The sequence below is a fragment of the Nerophis ophidion genome, linkage group LG08, assembly GCF_033978795.1.
Source record: "Nerophis ophidion isolate RoL-2023_Sa linkage group LG08, RoL_Noph_v1.0, whole genome shotgun sequence".
In the NCBI taxonomy this organism is placed as follows: domain Eukaryota; kingdom Metazoa; phylum Chordata; class Actinopteri; order Syngnathiformes; family Syngnathidae; genus Nerophis; species Nerophis ophidion.
This window is the reverse complement of record NC_084618.1, coordinates 4,075,017-4,099,726: the sequence shown is the minus strand read 5'-3', so window position 1 is coordinate 4,099,726 and position 24,710 is coordinate 4,075,017. Positions and strand designations below refer to the sequence as shown.

At 42.5% G+C, this 24,710-nt stretch overlaps 1 protein-coding gene across 5 annotated transcripts in view; it reads left to right on the top strand.

Moving 5' to 3' along the window:
* Positions 1–12,557: 12,557 nt before the first annotated feature.
* Positions 12,558–24,710, top strand: part of LOC133557216 (F-box only protein 11-like) — a 40,854-nt gene continuing 28,701 nt past the window's right edge. Inside the window, exons 1-10 of one of the 5 annotated variants that reach the window (XM_061907515.1) lie at positions 12,558–12,884; positions 19,284–19,427; positions 19,471–19,502; positions 19,571–19,652; positions 19,735–19,879; positions 19,959–20,088; positions 22,374–22,457; positions 22,535–22,667; positions 22,732–22,838; positions 22,953–23,064. In XM_061907515.1, the coding sequence (XP_061763499.1) occupies positions 12,797–12,884; positions 19,284–19,427; positions 19,471–19,502; positions 19,571–19,652; positions 19,735–19,879; positions 19,959–20,088; positions 22,374–22,457; positions 22,535–22,667; positions 22,732–22,838; positions 22,953–23,064 (1,057 nt within the window). In that variant the 5' untranslated portion in view covers positions 12,558–12,796. Of the gene's footprint in view, positions 12,885–19,283; positions 19,503–19,570; positions 19,653–19,734; positions 19,880–19,958; positions 20,089–22,373; positions 22,458–22,534; positions 22,668–22,731; positions 22,839–22,952; positions 23,065–24,710 lie in introns of all 5 variants that reach the window. The other 4 variants (XM_061907513.1, XM_061907512.1, XM_061907511.1 and 1 more) reach the window with 4 other exon arrangements.

Below are 24,710 nucleotides of genomic sequence, written 5' to 3'. Positions count from 1 at the left end.
TGCACTGGCTTCCTGTGCACTTAAGATGTGACTTTAAGGTTTTACTACTTACGTATAAAATACTACACGGTCTAGCTCCATCCTATCTTGCCGATTGTATTGTACCATATGTCCCGGCAAGAAATCTGCGTTCAAAAGACTCCGGCTTATTAGTGATTCCCAAAGCCCAAAAAAAGTCTGCGGGCTATAGAGCGTTTTCCGTTCGGGCTCCAGTACTCTGGAATGCCCTCCCGGTAACAGTTCGAGATGCCACCTCAGTAGAAGCATTTAAGTCTCACCTTAAAACTCATCTGTATACTCTAGCCTTTAAATAGACCTCCTTTTTAGACCAGTTGATCTGCCGCTTCTTTTCTTTCTCCTATGTCCCCCCCTCCCTTGTGGAGTGGGTCCGGTCCGATGACCATGGATGAAGTACTGGCTGTCCAGAGTCGAAACCCAGGATGGACCGCTCGTCGGGACCCAGGATGGACCGCTCGCCTGTATCGGTTGGGGACATCTCTATGCTGCTGATCCGCTTGAGATGGTTTCCTGTGGACGGGACTCTCGCTGCTGTCTTGGATCCGCTTGAACTGAACTCTCGCGGCTGTGTTGGAGCCACTATGGATTGAACTTTCACAGTATCATGTTAGACCCGCTCGACATCCATTGCTTTCGGTCCCCTAGAGAGGGGGGGTTGCCCACATCTGAGGTCCTCTCCAAGGTTTCTCATAGTCAGCATTGCCACTGGCGTCCCACTGGATGTGAATTCTCCCTGCCCACTGGGTGTGAGTTTTCCTTGCCCTTTTGTGGGTTCTTCCGAGGATGTTGTAGTCGTAATGATTTGTGCAGTCCTTTGAGACATTTGTGATTTGGGGCTATATAAATAAACATTGATTGATTGATTGATTGAAACAGAACATGATAAGAAATAAATAAATAAAACATAAAAACAGGTTCACAGCAGGTGTATAACATGATAACTCATTTGTATACTCTAGCCTTTAAATGGACTCCCTTTTTCGACCAGTTGATCTGCCGTTTCTTTTCTTTTTCTTCTATGTCCCACTCTCCCTTGTGGAGGGGGTCCGGTCCGATCCGGTGGCCATGTACCGCTTGCCTGTGTATCGGCTGGGGACATCTCTGCGCTGCTGATCCGCCTCCGCTTGGGATGGTTTCCTGCTGGCTCCGCTGTGAACGGGACTCTCGCTGCTGTGTTGGATCCGCTTTGGACTGGACTCTCGCGACTGTGTTGGATCCATTATGGATTGAACTTTCACAGTATCATGTTAGACCCGCTCGACATCCATTGCTTTCCTCCTCTCCAAGGTTCTCATAGTCATCATTGTCACCGACGTCCCACTGGGTGTGAGTTTTCCTTGCCCTTATGTGGGCCTACCGAGGATGTCGTAGTGGTTTGTGCAGCCCTTTGAGACACTGGTGATTTAGGGCTATATAAGTAAACATTGATTGATTGATTAATAATGGGGCCCCCTTGCAGGATGGATATCACTTAGTGTTAAAAGCCAAGGAATAAAAGTATGTTTTTAAGAGAGATTTAAAAACAGGAAGAGAGGAGGCTTGTCTAACACTCAGAGGTAGGTCCTTCCAGAGCTTGGGAGCAGCAGCAGCGAAAGCTCTGTCACCTCTAAGCTTCAGCCTTGTGTCAGGGACCGACTGGTCGATCTCGGAGGGTGTGTCAGTCGATCTCAAGCCAGGCATTAAAAAATCGACATAAAAATGAGCAATCATCAATCATACCAAGACTTCACTTTCGTCAGTTGTTTGACATTCTCGGCACCCGAGGATCTTGTGAGATGACGCTGGCTGCTGCGAGCTCATATTTAAGAAAAAAATCACTAACAGGGCGGACGCAGAGAAACACATTTTATTTCTAGAGACTCCGTACCTACTGTCAAAACTCTAAAGAGCGACTGCACAGTTCCTGTCTTCACCATAAAAGACCTGTTTCATCCTGCCTGTGCTAACAAAATAAGAGTCTCAGAAAGCTAGCAAGCTACGGAGTTTGATGCCAATGTATTTCTCCCCCGCCCTCAGCGACCGCTTTCTCACTTGCTTGCCCACCCGCACACTCACTGACGTCACTCACCTGCTGCCAGACATTAAAGGGCCACACACATATGCTACTCTCATAACAAAGTGTTTAAAAAGGAGTATGCAAGTTGGACAAATGAGATGCCAAATCCAACCACTTTCATGTGGTATTGGACAGAAAGGAGGACTTTTTTTTTCCTCCATTTGAAAATGTGGGCGTTATCATCATTACTGTCTGATTCCAATCAATGCAAGTCATCAGAATCAGGTAATACACCAACTTATATTCTTGTCTTCATGAAAGAAAGGAATCTATGTGTGTTAAACATGCTTGTATTATCATTATCAATCAATCAATCAATGTTTACTTATATAGCCCTAAATCACTAATGTCTCAAAGGGCTGCACAAACCACTACGACATCCTCGGTAGGCCGGTGACAATAATGACCCAGTGGGAAGTCGGTACTTTTATTCCTTGGCTTTTAACACTATGTGATATCCATCCTGAAAGGGCGCCCCATTATCAATCAATCAATCAATCAATGTTTACTTATATAGCCCTAAATCACTAGTGTCTCAAAGGGCTGCACAAACCACTACGACATCCTCGGTAGGCCCACATAAGGGCAAGGAAAACTCACACCCAGTGGGACGTCGGTGACAATGATGACTATGAGAACCTTGGAGAGGAGGAAAGCAATGGATGTCGAGCGGGTCTAACATGGTACTGTGAAAGTTCAATCCATAATGGATCCAACACAGTCGCAAGAGTCCAGTCCAAAGCGGATCCAACACAGCAGCGAGAGTCCCGTTCACAGCGGAGCCAGCAGGAAACCATCCCAAGCGGAGGCGGATCAGCAGCACAGAGATGTCCCCAGCCGATACACAGGCAAGCAGTACATTGCCACCGGATCGGACCGGACCCCCTCCACATGGGAGAGTGGGACATAGAAGAAAAAGAAAAGAAACGGCAGATCAACTTGTCTAAAAAGGGAGTCTATTTAAAGGCTAGAGTATACCATTAAATTGTTAACAAAAATGTGTCTTTCATAAATAACTAAATAATAAATAGGAATGAGGTAGATCTCCTCGACTTGGTCAATTGAAAAGTAGCTCACCTGCAGAAAAAGTGTGAGCGCCCCTGGTCTAAACGATTCGAGATAAAGGCGTGAATTAATTTCTCAAGGTCATGTCCTGACAGAAGCGGTTTCACTTTCGCTATTTGGCGTAATTGATAAAAGCTTTTTTGAACGACGCTGCTGATTTGTTTTTGGAATTTAAAATCCGACTCGAACTTTACCCCCAGGTTTGTGACACGGTCGCTGAGATACGGGGTCAGAGTGCCGAGGTCAACGTTGGGGGAGGGAGAGCGACTTGGACCGAACAACGTAACTTCTGTTTTGTCTTCATTTAGACTCAGGAAGTTAGCTGAAAGCCAGGTTTTGATGTCGTGCAGGCAGTCAATGAGACGTTGAACTGTGTTATTTTGTGTTATGGGAAAATAGATCTGGCAATGAACGGCATTAAAATGAAATGCAATACCATACTTCCTAAAAATAGAACCAAGGGGGAGAAGGTAAAGCGCAAATAAGATTGGGGCAAGGATTGAGTACCAATTTAAGATCAAATTGTGTAACAGTATATATGGTATGTACAGGATAGGAAGCAACAAATATGAAGGTGTCTACAGTTCTTTGGCAGTTGAGTAGTGACAGTAGTATGAACAAGGTAATAGAACAGTATGACTTCTTCATACTCTTGTTTGTACATTATTTACAATCATTGAATGAAGAGTATTGTAATTAGACTTTTGACAAGAACAAGAAAGTTTGATCACATTACGCCTGTACTGTATATACCTTTATATACATATATACATACATATATACCTATACTGTATATACCTTTATATACATATATACATACATATATACCTGTACTGTATATACCTTTATATACATATATACATACATATATACCTGTACTGTATATACCTTTATATACATATATACATACATATATACCTGTACTGTATATACCTTTATATACATATATACATACATATATACCTGTACTGGCTCACCTGCACTGGCTTCCTGTGCACTTAAGATGTGACTTTAAGGTTTTACTACTTACGTATAAAATACTACACGGTCTAGCTCCATCCTATCTTGCCGATTGTATTGTACCATATGTCCCGGCAAGAAATCTGCCTTCAAAGGACTCCGGCTTGTTAGTGATTCCCAAAGCCCAAAAAAAGTCTGCGGGCTATAGAGCGTTTTCCGTTCGGGCTCCAGTACTCTGGAATGCCCTCCCGGTAACAGTTCGAGATGCCACCTCAGTAGAAGCATTTAAGTCTCACCTTAAAACTCATTTGTATACTCTAGCCTTTAAATAGACTCCCTTTTTAGACCAGTTGATCTGCCGTTTCTTTTCTTTTTCTTCTATGTCCCACTCTCCCTTGTGGAGGGGGTCCGGTCCGATCCGGTGGCCATGTACTGCTTGCCTGTGTATCGGCTGGGGACATCTCTGCGATGCTGATCCGCCTCCGCTTGGGATGGTTTCCTGCTGGCTCCGCTGTGAACGGGACTCTCGCTGCTGTGTTGGATCCGCTTTGGACTGGACTCTCGCGACTGTGTTGGATCCATTGTGGATTGAACTTTCACAGTATCATGTTAGACCCGCTCGACATCCATTGCTTTCCTCCTCTCCAAGGTTCTCATAGTCATCATTGTCACCGATGTCCCACTGGGTGTGAGTTTTCCTTGCCCTTATGTGGGCCTACCGAGGATGTCGTGGTGGTTTGTGCAGCCCTTTGAGACACTAGTGATTTAGGGCTATATAAGTAAACATTGATTGATTGATTGATTGAATTACAGTGGTAAGTAAAGTGATTTTGTGCGTGCGGTTTTGTGTAATCGTGATAAAGTGTTGATCAGCGGTGCAGTCGAGCAGTCTGATGGCTTGCGGATAGAAGCTCCTCCTGAGTCTCTCCGTGTTGGCCTTGAGACTCCGGTAGCGCTTGCCTGACTGAAGCAGTGAGAAGAGGCAGTTGCTTGGGTGGCTAGAGTCCCTCACAATCCTCTTGGCCTTGGATCTAAACCGCCTGGTGTAGATGTTGCAGATGGTTGGGAGTACACCTCCGATGGTGATCTGGCCACGCTCTGCGGTCGTGTGCGGGGCCATTCCCATACCAGGAGGTGATGTTTCCAGTCATGACACTCTCTGTTGTGCATGAGTAGAAGTTTCTGAGGGTCTTGTGGTTTAGCTTAAACTTCCTCAGTCTCCTGTCAATATTCAGTGTTTTATCGTTCATAGAACATTTTTAAATCACTATGTTTTTTAAGGCGGTCTGTCGTAACGTTTTTACCATTCAATCAGACATTATTGTGAGGTTTTGTTTAAGTGTTCTTAAAAAAATAGATATACCGACCCCCAGACACATTTTTTTCTCTAAATGTGGCCCCGGAGTCGAAATAATTGCCCGGGCTTGCACGATATGCTGACACGTACTCTCACAGGACATTTCATTAGGTAGCGAGAGATGTTCCTAATATTTTGGTTTTGTCATTCATGGACGCAAATTATTATTTTTTTACATCTTTCCTCCTACCTCCAAAGACATGCACCTGGGGATAGGCCCCTCCCACCTCCAAAGACATGCACCTGGGGATAGGCCCCTCCCACCTCCAAAGACATGCACCTGGGGATAGGCCCCTCCCACTTCCAAAGACATGCACCTGGGGATAGGCCCCTCCCACTTCCAAAGACATGCACCTGGGGATAGGCCCCTCCCACCTCCAAAGACATGCACCTGGGGATAGGCCCCTCCCACTTCCAAAGACATGCACCTGGGGATAGGTTGATTGGCAACATTAAATTGGTCCTAGTGTGTGAATGTTGTCTGTCCATCTGTGTTGGCCCTGTGATGAGGTGGCGACTTGTCCAGGGTGTACGCCGCCTTCCGCCCGATTGTACCTGAGATAGGCGCCAGTGCCCCCAGTGATGGATGGATAAATTTTATTCTGTTTTTAGTTTTTTTTTTTCAACAACACGATACAAAAACAAACGCCATATTTCAACCAAAACGGCAAAATATGAATGTAAAAAAATTAACAAAATATTCTTGTTGTTTTCCAAACACTTAAAAAAATAAATTCACCCGATTAATTCGACAATAAGATGTTAAAACTAACAAAAGAATAAATAAAAAAGGACAGCGAAGGGCGCAAAGAAACATGGTGGGCTAAATTCAACAGCACACCCAAGTGGACAAGCGGGGTATTACAGGTGTCGTTTACAACCTCGATCTGACGCAAACGTCACCTTTTCCCCACTAATGATGACGTAGTGAAAATGCTGAGCATGCATAAATGTTTAGTAATGAGTTAATCTCACATTTCTTTTGTTTGTCTCTCGTCTTTTCACTCATAAAGCGGATTAAAAATGGCTGTTTAAGTAATGTCATCAATTATAAAAATATTAAAAGTTTAACTACGCGATGTAGGTCATCTATATATATATATATATATATATATATATAGTAAAAAAAATTGTGTGTTATTAATGCACCAACCAGTGGAAATGTGACGTGTGCGAACGAGTTGATTTTTTAAAACGGCTCTTTGAAGTGAATGTTGAGAATTTGAGTCTGATATCTACAGAACTTGCACACTGTCTTCAAAATGATGTCTCTTGACAAATTCAAAATAAAATGCAAACAAAAATTCGAACAATAATGTTAGGGCACAGGTGACAAAAGTTTCATTCATTTTATACTTTATTTTGTTCAAATAACGACAAATGCTTCAAATCTGCCAAGTTATCCATCAAATTGTAAAAATGACGATAGATTTTAAGATTAAATTGACGTTATTTTTACAACATATTACTGTTCATTTAAAACTGTTTTTCTGGGGTAAAATTCTGACGACTGGTCTGCCAGTTTTTCTATGGCAGTTGTTTTATTTTTATGATGTATTAATGGCAAAATATTACAAGTTGTTTTTATGGTAAAAAAAACTAACAGAAAAAACTGGCAGTTCAGTTGCCAGAATGAAAAAAAAGTGTTTTTTTCTAATTACCATTTACTGATTTTTCTGTTTACCGTATTAAGTTTTAAATGCATTAAATGCACATGTTCCTTCTAGACTTTACTGAAATGTAGAATATATTTATACTATTCGTATATTATATATAAAATGTGATATAAATTATATTATATATTATTAATATTGTCTATTGTGAGCAAACTGTGGTGCTGAATTTCCCCCAGGGCTCAATAAAGTACTTTCTATTCTATTCTATTCTATTCCAAATATCACTGTATATTTTACAGGATTTGATTGAAACTTTTATTAGTAGATTGCAAAGTTCAGTACATATTCCGTACAACTGACCACTAAATGGTAACACCCAAAAAGTTTTTCAACTTGTTTATGTCGAGGGTCCACATAAATCAATTCATGGTAAAGGAAAAAAAAATGGTGACTGAATTGTCCGTTTTTTTCCTTTGAAATCTACAGATTGTTTTTACAGTGTGCACAAAAAAATGGTATATAATAATAAAATACATAGACAAATGTATATATATCACTTAGAAGTGCTCGGTGAAAACAAGTTTGACACCCCCGTGTTAGGATTAAAATTGTAATGAGTAATAATGTAAATATACACGGGATAAAAAAGGCAAAATTGTAACCTTTTCCTCTTCAAAAAAAATAAAAGGGGTTTGCAAAGAGAACTGTTGTGATTTAGAGTGAATGGATGTACGTTGTGTACAAATTGAGAACAGGAAGTGGACATAATGTATGTCAGGGGTCAGCAACCTTTTTGAAAGCAAGAGCTACTTCTTGGGTACTGATTAATGCCAAGGGCTACCAGTTTGATACACACTTCAATAAATTGCCGGAAATAGCCAATTCGCTCAATTTACCTTTGATAAAAAATTTTATATATTTAAAAAAAAAAAAAGGGTATTTCTGTCTGTCATTCCGTCGTACAATTTTTTTTTCCTTTTACGTAAGGTTTTTTGTAGAGAATAAATGATGAAGAAACACTTAATTGAACGGTTTAAAAGAGGACAAAACAGGAAAAAAACTCAAATTAAATTTTGAAACATAGTTTATCTTCAATTTCGACTCTTTAAAATTCAAAATCCAACTGAAAAAAAGAAAACAAAAACTGGCTAATTTGAATCTTTTTGAAAAAAAATAAAATAATTTATGGAACATCATTAGTCATTTTTCCTGATTAAGATTAATTTTAGAATTTTGATGACATGTTTTAAATAGGTTAAAATCCAATCTGCACTTTGTTAGAATATATAACAAATTGGACCAAGCTATATTTCTAACAAAGAGAAATCATTATTTCTTCTAGATTTTCCAGAACAAAAATTTTAAAAGAAATTCAAAGGACTTTGAAATAAGATTTAAATTTGCTTCTAAAGATTCTCTAGATTTGCCAGAATATTTTTATTTTTATTTTAATCATGATAAGAAGAGTATTTCACAAATATTCTTTGTCGAAAAAACAGAAGCTAAAATGAAGAATTAAAATGTATTTATTCTATAAATAAATTTACTTGAACATTGATTTAAATTGTCAGGAAAGAAGAGGAAGGAATTTAAAAGGTAAAAAGGTATATGTGTTTAAAAATCCTACAATCATTTTTAAGGTTGTATTTCTTCTCTAAAATTGTCTTTCTGAAACTAGAAGCAAGGTAAAAAAAAATGAATGTATTTATTTAAACAAGTGAAGACCAAGTCTTTAAAATATTTTCTTGGATTTTCAAATTCTATTTGAGTTTTGTCTCTCTTAGAATTAAAAATGTCGAGATAAGTGAGACCAGCTTGCTAGTAAATAAATACAATTTAAAAAATAGAGGCAGCTCACTGGTAAGTGCTGCTATTTGAGCTATTTTTAGAACAGGCCAGCGGGCGACTCATCTGGTCCTTACGGGCTACCTGGTGTTGGTGACCCCTGCTGAATGTGTTAATAATTGCTATGAAGTGGAAAAGGTGTATATGATTAAATAAGCTTTTCTTCTTCTTACTCTTTTTTGGACATGTTGTAAAGAAAAATTCAACTATGTGATGTATGATATTAAAACTGCATACATCAGGGGTGTCCAAAGTGCGGCCGAGGGCCATTTGTGGCACTCAGCTTATTTTCCAACGGCCCTGCGACACACTTAAAAAAATAGTATTCCAAAACAAACATTGAAAAGTTGGAATAAAAGAGCAAACAGGTGTAATGTAACAATACGGTGTAGCAATATTGACACTGATGACAAAAAGCTGCCATGCAGGCTGTTTTTTACTGTGAAACTGTAATTGCTAAAAAAAAAATGAATAAAAATGTCGAATCATTTAATCAATGTGAAGTATAGACATTTAAGTGTTGAAAGTAAAACTATTTATTGATATATGATTACATTTTTACACCTTCAGGAGTAAGGGGCCTTTTGGATCCCCAAGACTTGAAGGTTTGATTTTATTTTTAAACTGCCATTGTTAAAAAAATAATAATGAATCAAAAGCAATGTTGTTTTGAGTTGTTCATCTATTGAGGGCTCCAATTATCCATCCATCCATTTTCTACCACTTATTCCCTTTCGGGGTCGCGGGGGGCGCTGGCGCCTATGTCAGCTACAATCGGGCGGAAGGCGGGGTACACCCTGGACAAGTCGCCACCTCATCGCAGGGCCAACACAGATAGACAGACAACATTCACACACTAGGGCCAATTTAGTGTTGCCAATCAACCTATCCCCAGGTGCATGTCTTTGGAAGTGGGAGGAAGCCGGAGTACCCGGAGGGAACCCACGCACTCACGGGGAGAACATGCAAACTCCACACAGAAAGATCCCGAGCCTGGATTTGAACCCAGGACTGCAGGACCTTCGTATTTTGAGGCAGACGCACTAACCCCTCTGCCACCGTGAAGCCCGGGCTCCAATTAGTTCACATCTAATATTTCACTTTGAACATTTGTTTGGGGGGGGGGTATTGAATATTTTGTCTTTTTCTTGTTAAATAAATGGGTTTGGATCGATTAATTGATTGATTGGAACTTTTATTAGTAGATTGCAGAGTACAGTACATATTCCGTACAATTGACCACTAAATGGTAACACCCCAATAAGTTTTTCAACTTCTTTAAGTCGGGGTCCACGTTAAGCAATTCATGGGTTTTGACAAAAAAGGCATAACACAAGTCCGAGTCCATGGTTCTCGCCCGGAAAAGGGTGGAATGCCATCTCCGGGTTGGGGAGGAGACCCTGCCCCAAGTGGAGGAGTTCAAGTACCTAGGAGTCTTGTTCACGAGTGAGGGAAGAGTGGATCGTGAGATCGACAGGCGGATCGGTGCGGCGTCTTCAGTAATGCGGACGTTGTACCGATCCGTTGTGGTGAAGAAGGAGCTGAGCCGGAAGGCAAAGCTCTCAATTTACCGGTCGATCTACGTTCCCATCCTCACCTATGGTCATGAGCTTTGGGTCATGACCGAAAGGACAAGATCACGGGTACAAAATGAGTTTCCTCCGCCGTGTGGTGGGTCTCTCCCTTAGAGATAGGGTGAGAAGCTCTGCCATCCGGGAGGAACTCAAAGTAAAGCCGCTGCTCCTCCACATGGAGAGGAGCCAGATGAGGTGGTTCGGGCATCTGGTCAGGATGCCACCCGAACGCCTCCCTAGGGAGGTGTTTAGGGCACGTCCAACCGGTAGGAGGCCACAGGGAAGACCCAGGACACGTTGGGAAGACTATGTCTCCCGGCTGGCCTGGGAACGCCTCGGGATCCCCCGGGAAGAGCTGGACGAAGTGGCTGGGGAGAGGGAAGTCTGGGTTTCCCTGCTTAGGCTATTGCCCCCGCGACCCGACCTCGGATAAACAGAAGAAGATGGCATAACACATAAAAAAAAAAAAAAAATGTAAAAAGGACAGACCTGAAGATCTATAGAGATAGATATATATAGAATTGCTGAAAGCAAAACGAATAAATACATGATTTATTTTAACCCTTTAATGCCTGAGACTCTTTTTGGTCCCCAGGTGGAGCCGTAATCCATCAATCCATTTTCTACCGCTAATTCCCCTTTGGGGGCGCTGGTGCCTATCTCAGCTACAATCGGGCGGAAGGCGGGGTTCACCCTGGACAAGTCACCACCTCATCACAGGGCCAACACAGATAGACAGACAACATTCACACTCACATTCACACACTAGGGCCAATTTAGTGTTGCCAATCAACCTATCCCCAGGTGCATGTCTTTGGAAGTGGGAGGAAGCCGGAGTACCCGGAGGGAACCCACGCATTCACGGGGAGAACATGCAAACTCCACACAGAAAGATCCCGAGCCCGGGATTGAACCCTGACTACTCAGGACCTTCATATTGTGAGGCAGACGCACTAACCCCTGAAGCTCAATAATCACGTCACTATTATTTAAGCTTGTAGTTGCCAGGCAGTCGGCCTGGCGTCATTGTACTCTGTACTCTACACTCGGTTTCATACCTATTTCATGTCATAGTTCATGCTGCCCTGCTCACGTCACCACAAGTAAAATGTTGTTTATTAGCTGTAATGGTTACAATAAAAATGAAAAAAAAAATCAAAACGCGTGCTTTGTTTTTCAATGCGCGGTCCTCGGTGGGAGAGGGGTTAATGCGTCTGCCTCACAATACGAAGGTCCTGAGTAGTCCTGGGTTCAATCCCGGGCTTGGGATCTTTCTGCGTGGAGCTTGCATGTTCTCCCCGTGAATGCGTGGGTTCCGTCCGGGTACTCCGGCTTCCTCCCACTTCCAAAGACATGCACCTGGGGATAGGTTAATTGGCAACACTAAAATTGGCCCTAGTGTGTGAATGTTGTCTGTCTATCTGTGTTGGCCCTGCGATGAGGTGGCGACTTGTCCAGGGTGAACCAAACTTGATGAATGTGTTTTTTGAGACCAACAAGTATGTGCTCCAATCACTCTATCACAAAAAAATAAGTGTTGTAGAAATGATTGGAAACTCAAGACAGCCATGACATTATGTTCTTTACAAGTGTACGTAAACTTTTGACCATGATTATATATATATATATATATATATATATATATATATATATATGTGTATACATATATATACACACAAACCGGCCCTGCGATGAGCTGGCGACTTGTCCAGGGTGTACACCGCCTTCCGCCCGATTGTAGCTGAGATAGGCACCAGTGCCCCCCGCGATCCCAGAAGGGAATAAGCGGTAGAAAATGGATGGATGGGTCCTCGGTGAATAAAGTTTGAACAACCCTGGTGTCCAGAGTGAAAACAAATCACGCTTCATAGGCGAATTTTAAAAAATCGACTCGTTCATGACTGGCACATTTCGACAGGCCACCAGCAGAAAGGGGTCGAAGAAGTCTCTTTGTTAGGCGCCTTCTGATTGGCTGTCCTCAGTGAGGTATCTAAGAGTCCGACTGCGATTGGCTGAGAAGACACGGCTCTTTTTTTTTTTCTCGCGATTGTTCCCCGTGTGAGTTAATGGCTCCTCCTGCTACCGACGGAGACGGAGCTGGCACGGAGCGGCTATACTGGGGGGGGGGGACGCTGGAACACGGCGGAGAAAAGCGGCCATTTACACCCCAAATACCAGCGGGTTCTCAGTCGCAATTGTCTAGGCGTAACCGGAGAGAGAGGCTGCCCGGGCCGGGTCGAGGGTTAAATTTAGCAGCGGCTTGGCCGGAGGGATAACTCTCTTTTTCCACCGACCAACTCCCCAGATGAACTCCGTCAGAGCCACCAACCGGAGACCCAGGCGAGTGTCGAGGCCGCGCCCGGTGCACCCCGAACGGAACAACGGGGATAGAGGTAAGCGAGGCCGTGTCGATTAAAACCGCAAACTTCCTTCTCGCACGGGCGGGCGGGCGGCTAGCACCCCCTCACCAGCTCCGCCCGGCCCGAGTAGGAAAACCCGAGGCTTGTGTAAGTGTAGCCTAGGCCAGGCCGCGCTTTGTTTGGCTTGACTGATCGGGGCTAGCCAGCTAGCTAATGGAGGTCGGGGTGGGGGGTTGTCTCCGCTTAAATGCGTATCTCCCAACACCGACGTGGGTCGTCGTTTCTCGGCTTGTGTACACACTCGGCTCGCCTTTAGGGAACATTCTTTTTTCTCCCCCCCACCCTTCAATGCTCTCCGCCGGCCACCGCATTCCCAGCTGTCACTAACCAGTGTAAATCTGCACTGCCATTTTTGGGGTGTAACAAAAACATTGGCGAGGAGGCAGGGCGACCACGCTCGGCCTCGCACTGCACCAAAAAAGACAGCAAAGAGAAGAGAAGCTATTATATTCCACTTAGCTGCTTTGACTGTGTCCATTTTGTGAGGCTGCAGTTTTACCGCCCCTTCCTTGTTCTCTTTGCCTGCTAGCTGCCATTTGTTTACACCGCGGATTTGCCTGCTACGCACTTGGCTTTTCAGCAATTAGCCCTCTCGTCTGGTCCGTGGCCCCCTTTTAACGTGACAGCACCCGGGTTGTGTTGCTCATGTGGGACCCCCCCCCCAGAAAAAAGACCGTAGAGACGCCGTAGATGTTGAAGACTGCACTAACCTTTGTCTGCCCCACATTAGTTTGATAATGCATCAAGACAGCAAAAAGGGGCCCCATCAATTTTGTCGTAATACCCGTCATGTTCTGTACTGCAGGGGTCCCCAACCTATTTTGCACCAGGGACCGGTTTAAAGGCCTACTGAAATGAGATGTTCTTATTTAAACGGGGATAGCAGGTCCATTCTATGTCATACGTGATCATTTCGCGATATTGCAATATTTTTGTTGAACGTATTCAGTAGAGAACATCAACGATAAAGTTCGCAACTTTTGGTCGCTAATAAAAAAGCCTTGCCTATACCGGAAGTGGCAGACGATGTGCGCGTGACGTCACGGGTTGTAGGGCTCCTCACATTGTTTACAATCATAGCCAGCAGCAGCTAGAGCGATTCAGACCGAGAAAGCGACAATTTCCCCATCAATTTGAGCGAGGATGAAAGATTTGTGGATGAGGAAAGTGAGAGTGAAGGACTAGAAAAAAAAGGCGAGGGTAGTGAGAGCGATTTTTGTTACTTGACACATTTACTATGATAATTCTGGAAAATCCCTTATCCGGCTAATTATGTTACTAGTGTTTTAGACTTAGACAAACTTTAATGATCCACAAGGGAAATTGTTCAACACAGTAGCTTAGTTAAGGGCTTCACGGTGGCAGAGGGGTTAGTGCGTCTGCCTCACAATACGAAGTTCCTGCAGTCCTGGGTTCAAATCCAGGCGCGGGATCTTTCTGTGTGGAGTTTACATGTTCTCCCCGTGAATGCGTGGGTTCCCTCCGGGTACTCCGGCTTCCTCCCACTTCCAAAGACATGCACCTGGGGATAGGTTGATTGGCAACACTAAATAGGCCCTAGTGTGTGAGTGTGAATGTTGTCTGTCTATCTGTGTTGGCCCTGCGATGAGGTGGCGACTTGTCCGGGGTGTACCCCGCCTTCCGCCCGATTGTAGCTGAGATAGGCGCCAGCGCCCCCCGCGACCCCAAAAGGGAATAAGCGGTAGAAAATGGATGGAAGTAGCTTAGTTACAATGATGGAAAGTGTAAGGATGGAAAGGACAATGCAGGTATAAAAAGACTAGGTATAGCAATGTAAAATATAACATATCTGCGAATATATACAATATATACTTAAAGTTTTAGTGAGATTATATAGTACTTGAAAGTCTGAGGGTTGTGGCCACGGGTGTGGTGACCGCCAGTGTCTCCGGTGGGAGGAGGTAATAGTCCGCAGCTGCAGGAGGACGCAAGCTCCGCTCATAACTACGGTAGGAGCCGACTTATTAACACAAATTTCTCACCGAAACCTGCCGGTTGACATGTAGTCGGGATCCATGTTCGCTTGACCGCTCTGTTCCATAGCAAAGCTTCACCTTCCGGAATTTTAAACAAGGAAACACCGGCTGTTTGTGTGGCTAAAGGCTAAAAGCTTCCCACCTCCATCTTTCTACTTTGACTTCTCCATTATTAATTGAACAAACTGCAAAAGATTCAGCAACACAGATGTCCAGAATACTGTGGAATTATGCGATTAAAGCAGACTACTTATAACTTGGATCGGGCTGGGAAATAAAGTCCGCTACAACCCGAGACGTCAAACGCACGCGTCGTCATACCGCGACGTTTTCAACAGGACACTTTGCGGGAAATTTAACATTGCAATTTAGTAAACTAAAAAGGCCGTATTGGCATGTGTTGCAATGTTAATATTTCATCATTGATATATAAACTATCAGACTGCGTGGTCTGTAGTAGTGGCTTTCAGTAGGCCTTTAATGTAAGCATTATTTTCCTGGATCGGACTTCCATGTGTGACACAGATAGATATAGCAAATAAGTGCATGAAATATGAATACATGAACAAACTCACCATAACATTCAATTAGTGGGAGCCCCTGGCCTTTTCCCTTTGCAAAAAAAAGCTCCCCATAGACTTGTTTTTTGCTAATTTTTGCTAGTAGTAGGCTTTAGTATCTGATACATAGGTGATACATTACATTTAATGACAAGTGCATGGATATATCAATCAATCAATAATTATTTATATAGCCCTAAATCACGAGTGTCTCAAAGGGCTGCACAAACCACAACAATATCCTCGGTAGAGCCCACACGTCGGTGATAGTGACAATGAGGACTATGAGAAACCTTGGAGAGGACCGCATATGTGGGCAACCCTCCCTCCCCCTAGGGGACCGAAAGCAATGGATGTCGAAGAAAGCTAGAAATACTAGACATCAGTTCCAGTAGATTTCTAAATCCATCCATTTTCTACCACTTGTCCCTTTCGGGGTCGCTGGAGTCTATCAGCTGCATTCGGGCGGAAGGCGGGGCACACCCGGGACAAGTCGCCACCTCATCACGGGGCCAACACAGATAGACAGACAACATTCACACACTAGGGCCAATTTTAGTGTTGCCAATCAACCTATCCCCAGGTGCATGTCTTTGGCGTGGGAGGAACTGGCAACTCAATTACCATAATTTTAGGGTAACCTATTCAGATTTATTTTTACAGTGTCTGTAAAATATTAATAAAAACAATAAAATGAATATGCAAATTCATACATTATTCGCTGTAACACGCGGCCCTCTGAGGCAGTGGCTCTCAAATGGGGGTACGCGTACCCCTGGGGGTACTTGAAGGTATGCCAAGGGGTACGTGAGATTTTTCAAAAATATTCTAAAAATAGCGACTTGTCCAGGGTGTACGCCGCCTTCCGCCCGATTGTAGTTGAGATAGGCGCCAGCGACCCCAAAAGGGAATAAGCGGTTGAAAATGGATGGATGGATGGCTGGATTCTAAAAATAGCAACAATTCAAAAATCCTTTATAAATATATTTATTGAATAATACTTCAACAAAATATGAATGTAAGTTCATAAACTGTGAAAAGAAATGCAACAATGCAATTCTCAGTGTTGACAACTACATTTTTTGTGGACATGTTCCATAAATATTGATGTTAAGATTTATTTTTTTGTGAAGAAATGTTTATGATGAAGTTGATGAATCCAGATGGATCTATATTACAATCCCCAAAGAGGGCACTTTAAGTTGATGATTACTTCTATGTTTAGAAATCTTTATTTATAATTGGATCACTTGTTTGTTTTTTTCAACAAGTTTTTAGTTATTTTTATATCTTTTATTCTAAATAGTTCAAGAAAGACCACTACAAATGAGCTATATTTTGCACTGTTATACAATTTAATAAATCAGAAACTGATGACATAGTGCTGTATTTTGAAGCGGTATAGCTCGGTTGGTAAAGTAACCGTGCCAGCAACTTGAGGGTTCCAGGTTCGTACCTTGCTTCGGCCATCTTAGTCACTGCCGTTGTGTCCTTGGGCACACTGTTATACAATTTAATAAATCAGAAACTGATGACATAGTGCTGTATTTTACTTCTTTATCTCTTTTTTTCAACCAAAAATGCTTTGCTCTGATTAGGGGGTACTTGAATTACATAAATGTTCACAGGGGGTACATTACTGGAAAAAAAGTTGAGAACCATTGCTCTGAGGTATAACGCCATAAATGTTGAAGACTGCGCTAACTTTTGTCTGCCCCACATTAACCTGATAATGCATCAAGACAGCAAAAAGGGGTCCCATCATTTTGTCGTAATACTCATCATGTTCTGTACTGCAGTGGTCCCCAACCTTTTTTTGCACCAGGGACTGGTTTAATGTAAGCATTATTTTCACTGACCGGACTTCCACGTGTAACACAGATAGATATAGCAAATAAGTGCATGAAATATGAATACATGAAAAAACTCACCATAACATTCAATTAGTGGGAGCCTCTGACCTTTTCCCTTTGCAAAAAAAAAAAGCTCTCCATAGACTTGTTTTTTGCTCATTATTGCTAGTAGTAGGCTTTAGTATCTGATACATTACATTTAATGACAAGTGCATGGATTTACAGTATAAGAAAGCTAGAAATACTAGACATCAGTTCCAATTAGGGCTGGGCGATATGGCCTTTTTTTAATATCTTGATATTTTTGGGCCATATCGCGATACACGATATATATCTCAATATTTTGCCTTGGACTTGAATTAACACTTGATGCATATAATCTAAGCAGTATGATGATTCTATGTGTCTACATTAAAACATTCTTCTTCATACTGCATTAATATATGCTACTTTTAAACTTTCATGCAGGGAAGGAAATCACAACTAAGCCAATTGACCAAAACTGTATTTATTTAACAGTTGTCAAGCAGTGGCATAAACGTTCATGTCATTTCCAAAACAGAAAGTGCAAGCTTGTCAGAGACATTTTATGCGTCAAATAAAAATGAGCTGCATAATAGGAAATCAAATAGTATTCGTTCTTCGCTATGTGGTAGGTTACTACGGACGTTATGAAATTCTCTTCATTCTCTAGCAGGTGATTTTTCAAATGATGCTACATATTAGCAGTGATGCTACTTTTTATAGCAAGGCTTGTGCCGCATGCTTGACTTATTACGGTTGTCTGTTCGACATATTCCCACTTGAAGCCAAACCACCGCCAGACGATGGACTTCCTGCTGTTTTTCTTGGGAATTATTTCTTCCTTCATTCGAAACATTCTCTCTCTCGAACGGCTTCGCTAGCATCACAGCTAACATTTAACAGTCTGCTACCTCTCTGCTCCGTGAGGGCGTATACGTATGTGACGTATGACGTGACAGTATGTAATGTGTGTAAGAAAGTGCGCCTGCTTGTCTCTGAGAAGGAGAGACAAGAAGGGGGAAGAGCCTGGAGTGTAATGCCAGCAGCAAAAAGCAACTGCGTGAGAACGTATACTCAAATATCACGTTATAGTCATTTTCTAAATCACTCAGAGACAAACCCGCGATATATCGTGTATATTGATATATCGCCCAGCACTGGTTCCAATAGATTTCTAAATATTATGTGTTCATATTTTGTCCAATATTTCATACATAAATACACTGTTAGCTTTTTTTACATTGTCATCGTCATCAATGTTTAATTATATAGCCCTAAATCACAAGTGTCTCAAAAGGCTGCACAAGCCCCAACAACATCCTCGGTTCAGAGCCCACATAAGGGCAAGGAAAACTCACAACCCAGTGGGATGTCAATGAGAATGACTATGAGACATGACATGTGCAAATACGTCCGTTATCGCTAACTACTTTTGTAGTAGGACGATGTGAAATAATACCAGCACATTGACTTACTAGGCCAAAGGAAATGCGTATTGTTTTCCTTCAGCACAAATATTATATGCAACAATTTAGCACTTCTCCATCTGCCTTATGCACACTTTGCTCCTGATCTTAGGTCATCCACCTGCCGCAGACTGCAGATGGAACTTAGATTTTGGCTACGATTTGGCACCTTTCCATTTTATCTGTTTATTAATGTCCATTGTCCCATGTAACAAAGATGTAACACATTTAGCAAAAGGCGACTTCCAATCAGGAGTTTAATGATACATTTATGAACAAGCTTATTGGTTGGTCTGGTGGTCTGGTTAAGTAAGAGAAAATGCGGTCGGTCATAAATTATTGAATGTCTCTGTGCTGCCCAGTAGCAAATGGGCCAAGGACCGGCGCCGGCGGTTGGGCACCACTGCTGTACTGGACCTTTTTGTCCAACTGAAGGCGCGCTCTTATAAATATATTGATGACATGTGTGCAGATGAGGAGGCTCCTGCAGCAGCCGCAGCAGAGATGGCCATCGAGGAGTCCGGTCCTGGAGCTCAGAACAGTCCCTACCAGCTCAGACGCAAGACCCTGCTCCCTAAGAGAAGCGCTGCTGCTGCTGCTGCTGCTGCCGCAGCAGCGGCCGCCGCCGCCGCTGCTGCTTCCGCCGCCACCCCCCTCCTCCGCCGCCTGCCCCAGCAAGAACCCGATGGAGGTTAGAGCCTTTTGGAATCACTCCTTTTTTTTTTCCCTCGCTCGCTTGAGCTCAGTCCTTGTTCGCAGGGAGCGTCCACGTCCTCGGCAGAAGCCTTCGGCCACCGAGCCAAGAGGGCGCGCGTGTCCGGTAAGAGCCACGATTTGCCAGGTTTGTGTTTTTTGTGTTAAGATTGCGTCTTTTTTATTTTGAATATAGCATGTTGTTTAACGTGTGTTTGTCGTCTCCAAAGCAGCCCCAGCAGAGCAGTACCTGCAGCAGAAGCTTCCGGATGAAGTCGTCTTAAAGATCTTCTCCTACCTACTGGAGCAGGACCTATGCCGGGCGGCGTGCGTCTGCAAGAGGTTCAGCCAGCTCGCCAACGACCCAATACTATGGTCAGTGGCTCACGTTAGCGTGCCTTTTAGGCATTTCTTTTTAAGAGAACTGAGACTATTTTTTTGGTGGGGGCCTCAGGAAGCGCCTATACATGGAAGTGTATGAATACACGCGTCCCATGATGCATCCGGAGCCTGGCCGCTTCTACCAGGTCAGCCCGGAAGAGCACGAACACCCCAACCCCTGGAAGGAGAGCTTTCAACAACTGGTGAGTTCTTATTGTCATTTTGTTGTGATCCATTGTCATGACAGGAGTAGTCGTGGGTCACTTTTTTTTTCTCATTTTTTAAAAAGAAAAAACATTGTAGGTGCTGCTACTTGGTGTAGTGCTATCACTTCTTCCAGTTTCGAAACTTGAAGTGTTGCACACAAACAAGTTGCATCACAATGGAATTTCCGCGACTACAGTGGAACCTCCATTTACAAACGTAATTGGAATCTTGAGCAGGGTTCTTAAATCAAAGTTCGTATAGCGAGGCAAATCTCTCCCAAAAAAAAACAATGTAAATATGAGTAATGGGTTGTAGCTTCGACAAAAATCCACATTTTAGTGAAGTTTTGAACACAATACTGTGTTGGCGCTAGGAATTTCCCCAGGGACCCCATCAAGTTATAAAAATGGGTTCCCACTTTTTTGTAACCGTTTTGAAAAACAAATGATAAATGTGTGCATTATCCTGTTACAACTCACATTCTGTATTGTGTTTTGGAAAAAGGTTGTCAAACGTTACTTAAGTCATTAAAAAAATAGTACAAAAGAAAACACATTTTTATGTATATGTTAGGGCTGGGCAATATGGCCTTTTTTTTTTAAATATCTCGTTTTTTTTAGGCCATATCGCGATATGTCCCAATATTTTGCCTTAGCCTTGAATTAACACTTGATACATATAATCACAGCAGTATGATGATTCTATGTGTCTACATTAAAACATCCATCCATCCATTTTCTACCGCTTACTCCCTTTTGGGGTCGCGGGGGGCGACATTCTTGTTCATACTGCATTAATATATACTCATTTTAAACTTTAATGCAGAGAGGGAAATCCCAACTAAGTCAATTGACCAAAACTGTATTTATTAAACAGTTATTAGCAGGTCACTTTTCAAATGATGCTATATATTAACAGTAATGCTACCTTTGGTAGCGACGCTTGTGCCCCAGACTTGACAAATTAAAGTTGTCTATTCGACATATTCCCGCTTGAAGCCGAACCACCGCCAGACGATGGAGCCCCTACTGTTTTACTTGGGAATTAATTCTTCCTTCATTTATCAGATCCGCATCTTCTTTCTCTCGTATTACCACTCGCACGGCTTCGCAGGCATCACAGCTAATGTTACCCATGCTGCTACCTCTCAGCTCCGCGAGGGCGTATACGTATGTGACGTATGACGTGACAATATGTGACGTATGTAAGAAGGTACGCTTATTGCCTGTGAGAAGGAGATACAAAAAGGAGTGGGAAGAGCCTGTAGTGTAATGCCCGCAGCTAAAAGAAACTGCGTGAGAACGTATACGCGAATATCATGATATAGTCATTTTCTATATCGCACAGAGACAAGCCCGCAATATATCGATATATCGCCCAGCCCTAGTATATGTAAATGTTTGCAGTTATAAACATTCATTCAATTTCTTCTTTCCTTCATTGATCTAAAATTTACCGCCGCAGGTATTTTTTCCTATATTTTCATTTAATAAGTTGTAGCTGTATTTATTTCAGTATAAATGTGTAAAAAGTTTTCTTTGCTTCGGTCATGAAATTATGATAATCGCACCCACACAGAAGTCCCTTTGGTGTCCTCACAAGTGATCAGTAATCACCAAAACCCTTAGTTGTAACAACCATATTGCTACAATATTAAACATTTAAAAATGTAAAATCCACGAGTAAGGAGCAGAAGGGAGGGATCAGGGGGGTCTGGAGCTTTGTGTGTGCGTACCCTTTAAAAGCGGCGCCGCCGAAAGAGACTTATTTCTTCGACGCCGATGTGGAAAATGTCTGCTTTGGCATATTTTTCCCAAAATGTCTGGTCTCGTCACATTTAAAATGTACTGTGGTACGAAGCGATTCCTCCATCCTGGTGAGCGCCATTATTGTACTCCTTGCAAATAGTCCTTTTTTTCCCACAGCGATTCCCTCCTCCTTTTCACGCTGGTCTGTTGTCTTGAGACTCGTATTGAGTTAGCAAAAGGCACGCACGCTGAAACGCTGAGAAGTAAGGAGTAGTGTCCTGCGCAGCAAGTGACGTGGAGGGCTCTGCCTTTTCAAAAATGCTGCGCCCTGCTTTTTGCCTACAATGAATGAAAGAAGCGTTCGTACGCAGAGACTTGGTTCACACACGGATGCATATTTGGCTCGATCGAAAAGTTTGCAAATGCACGGGTTGGTAAACGGAGGTTCCACGGTACTGTGCGCCGCTGTAAGATGCTAGTTCTCTGTATACTATTTGTATGCGCATTGAAGTAACAGAAGGGTTGTGTTGCAGTACAAAGGTGCACACGTGAAACCAGGCTTTGCAGAGCATTTCTACAGTAACCCGGGCAGGTACAAGGGCAGAGAGAACATGCTGGTGAGTCCCAGCTCGTCTTCGTACCAGTGTTTGGTTAAAAAAAATGCTAATGCCTCCTTATGCCGCTGCTCCTGCAGTATTATGACACCATCGAAGACGCACTAGGAGGCGTCCAAGAGGCCCACTTTGAAGGTCTAATCTTTGTCCACTCGGGCATCTACACAGACGAGTGGATCTACATCGAGTCTCCCATCACCATGATTGGTGCAGGTGGGCACCGTTTCCCCGTCTGTGCACAATGGAGCTTTTTGAATGAGTCGTCGTGTGTCCTCAGCGCCTGGTAAAGTGGCGGACAAAGTGGTGATAGAGAACACAAGGGATTCCACGTTTGTCTTCATGGAGGGTTCAGAGGATGCTTACGTGGGGTACATGACCATAAAGGTAAGTATGATACTGAGTCAGCACAGAATCCTGAAGTTAATGTCAATATGCCGCAGTTGATACCATAATGGTATTATCCAGTCGTGATCCATGCAGCTGCTCTTCTCTGCCCAGTTCAACCCCGACGACAAGTCAGCACAGCACCACAATGCTCACCACTGTCTGGAGATCACCGTCAACTGCAGCCCCAACATCGACCACTGCATCATACGCTCTACGTGCACAGGTAACGCCCCCGCTGGCGACCACGCTCCACTACCTGCCGCTCCGTTTTGTGTGTGCATGCTGGCTCTGCACTATGTAACTGTTGAATAACAGTATTGTATATCACACTCATGATGACACGTAGCAGTCTATCTGACTTACTTAACCGTTCAATGACAGCCTGTTGCTCTATTCTTTCTCTAGGCAGCAGTGTTACTGACATAAGTTGAGGTTCAATGACAATATGTTACACTCGTGACAGTAGGTGACGACTGTTACACTCATGGCTGTATGTATCTTACTGACGTATGTAAGGGTTCAATGACAGTATGTTACATTCTTCTGACAATGGTTTGTACCGGTTCAATGACAGTATGTTAAACTCTAATGACAGCAGGTGACAGTCGTACTGATGTATGTAACAGTTCAATCACAGTTTTACACTCTCGTGACAGTAGATAAGTCTTACTGACATATGTAACTGTTCAATGACAATATGTTCAATGCTAATGACTGTAGGTAACAGTCTTACTGGCATACTAACGGTTCAATGACTGTACGTTAAGTTCTAATGACAGCAGGTGACAGTTTTACTGATGTATTTAACAGTCCAATCACAGCTTGTTACACTCGCATGACAGTAGATAAATCTTGCTGTCATATGTTCAATGACAATATGTTAAACTGTAATGACAGCAGGCAACAATCTTACTGACATACAAACGGTTCAATGACAGTATGTGACATTCTTATGGCGGTAGTTTGTATCTGTTCAATGACTGTATGTTAAACTCTAATGACAGTAGGTAACATTCTTACCGACGCTTTTAACGGTTCAATAACAGTAGGTAATAGTTTTACTGACATATCTAACAATATAATGACAGTATGTTATGTTCTTATGACAGTAGTTTGTAACAGTTCAATGACAGTATGTGACATTCTTATGGCAGTAGTTTGTAACGGTTCAATGACAGTATGTTTAACTCTAATGACAGTAGCTAACAGTTTTACTGATGTATGTAACTGTTCAATGAAAATATGTTACATTCTTATGACAGTAGTTTGTATCGGTTCAATGACAGTATGTTTAACTCTAATGACAGTAGCTAACAGTTTTACTGATATATGTAACTGTTCAATGAAAATATGTTACATTCTTATGACAGTAGTTTGTATCGGTTTAATGACAATATGGTTAACTCTAATCACATCAGGTAACAGTCTTACTGACATACTCATGGTTCAATGACAGTATGTGAAACTCTAATGACAGTAGGTATGAGTCTTACGGATGTACATAACGGTTCAATGACATTATGGTACATTCTTATGACAGTAGTTTGTAACGGTTCAATGATATTTATGTTAGTTAACAGTCTTACTGACGTTTGTAATGGTTCAATGACTATGTTACATTCTTATGACAGTGGTTATTACCAATTCTATGACAGTATGTTAAGCTCTAATGACAGCAGGTGACAGTTTTACTGATGTATGTAACAGTTCAATCAAAGTTTGTTAACTCGCATGACAGTAGATAAGTCTTGCTGATATATGTAACGGTTCAATGACAATTTGTTAAACTCTAATGACAGTAGGTAACAGTATTACTGACGTATGCAACGGTTCAATGACAGTATGTTAAATTCTTATGACAGTAGTTTG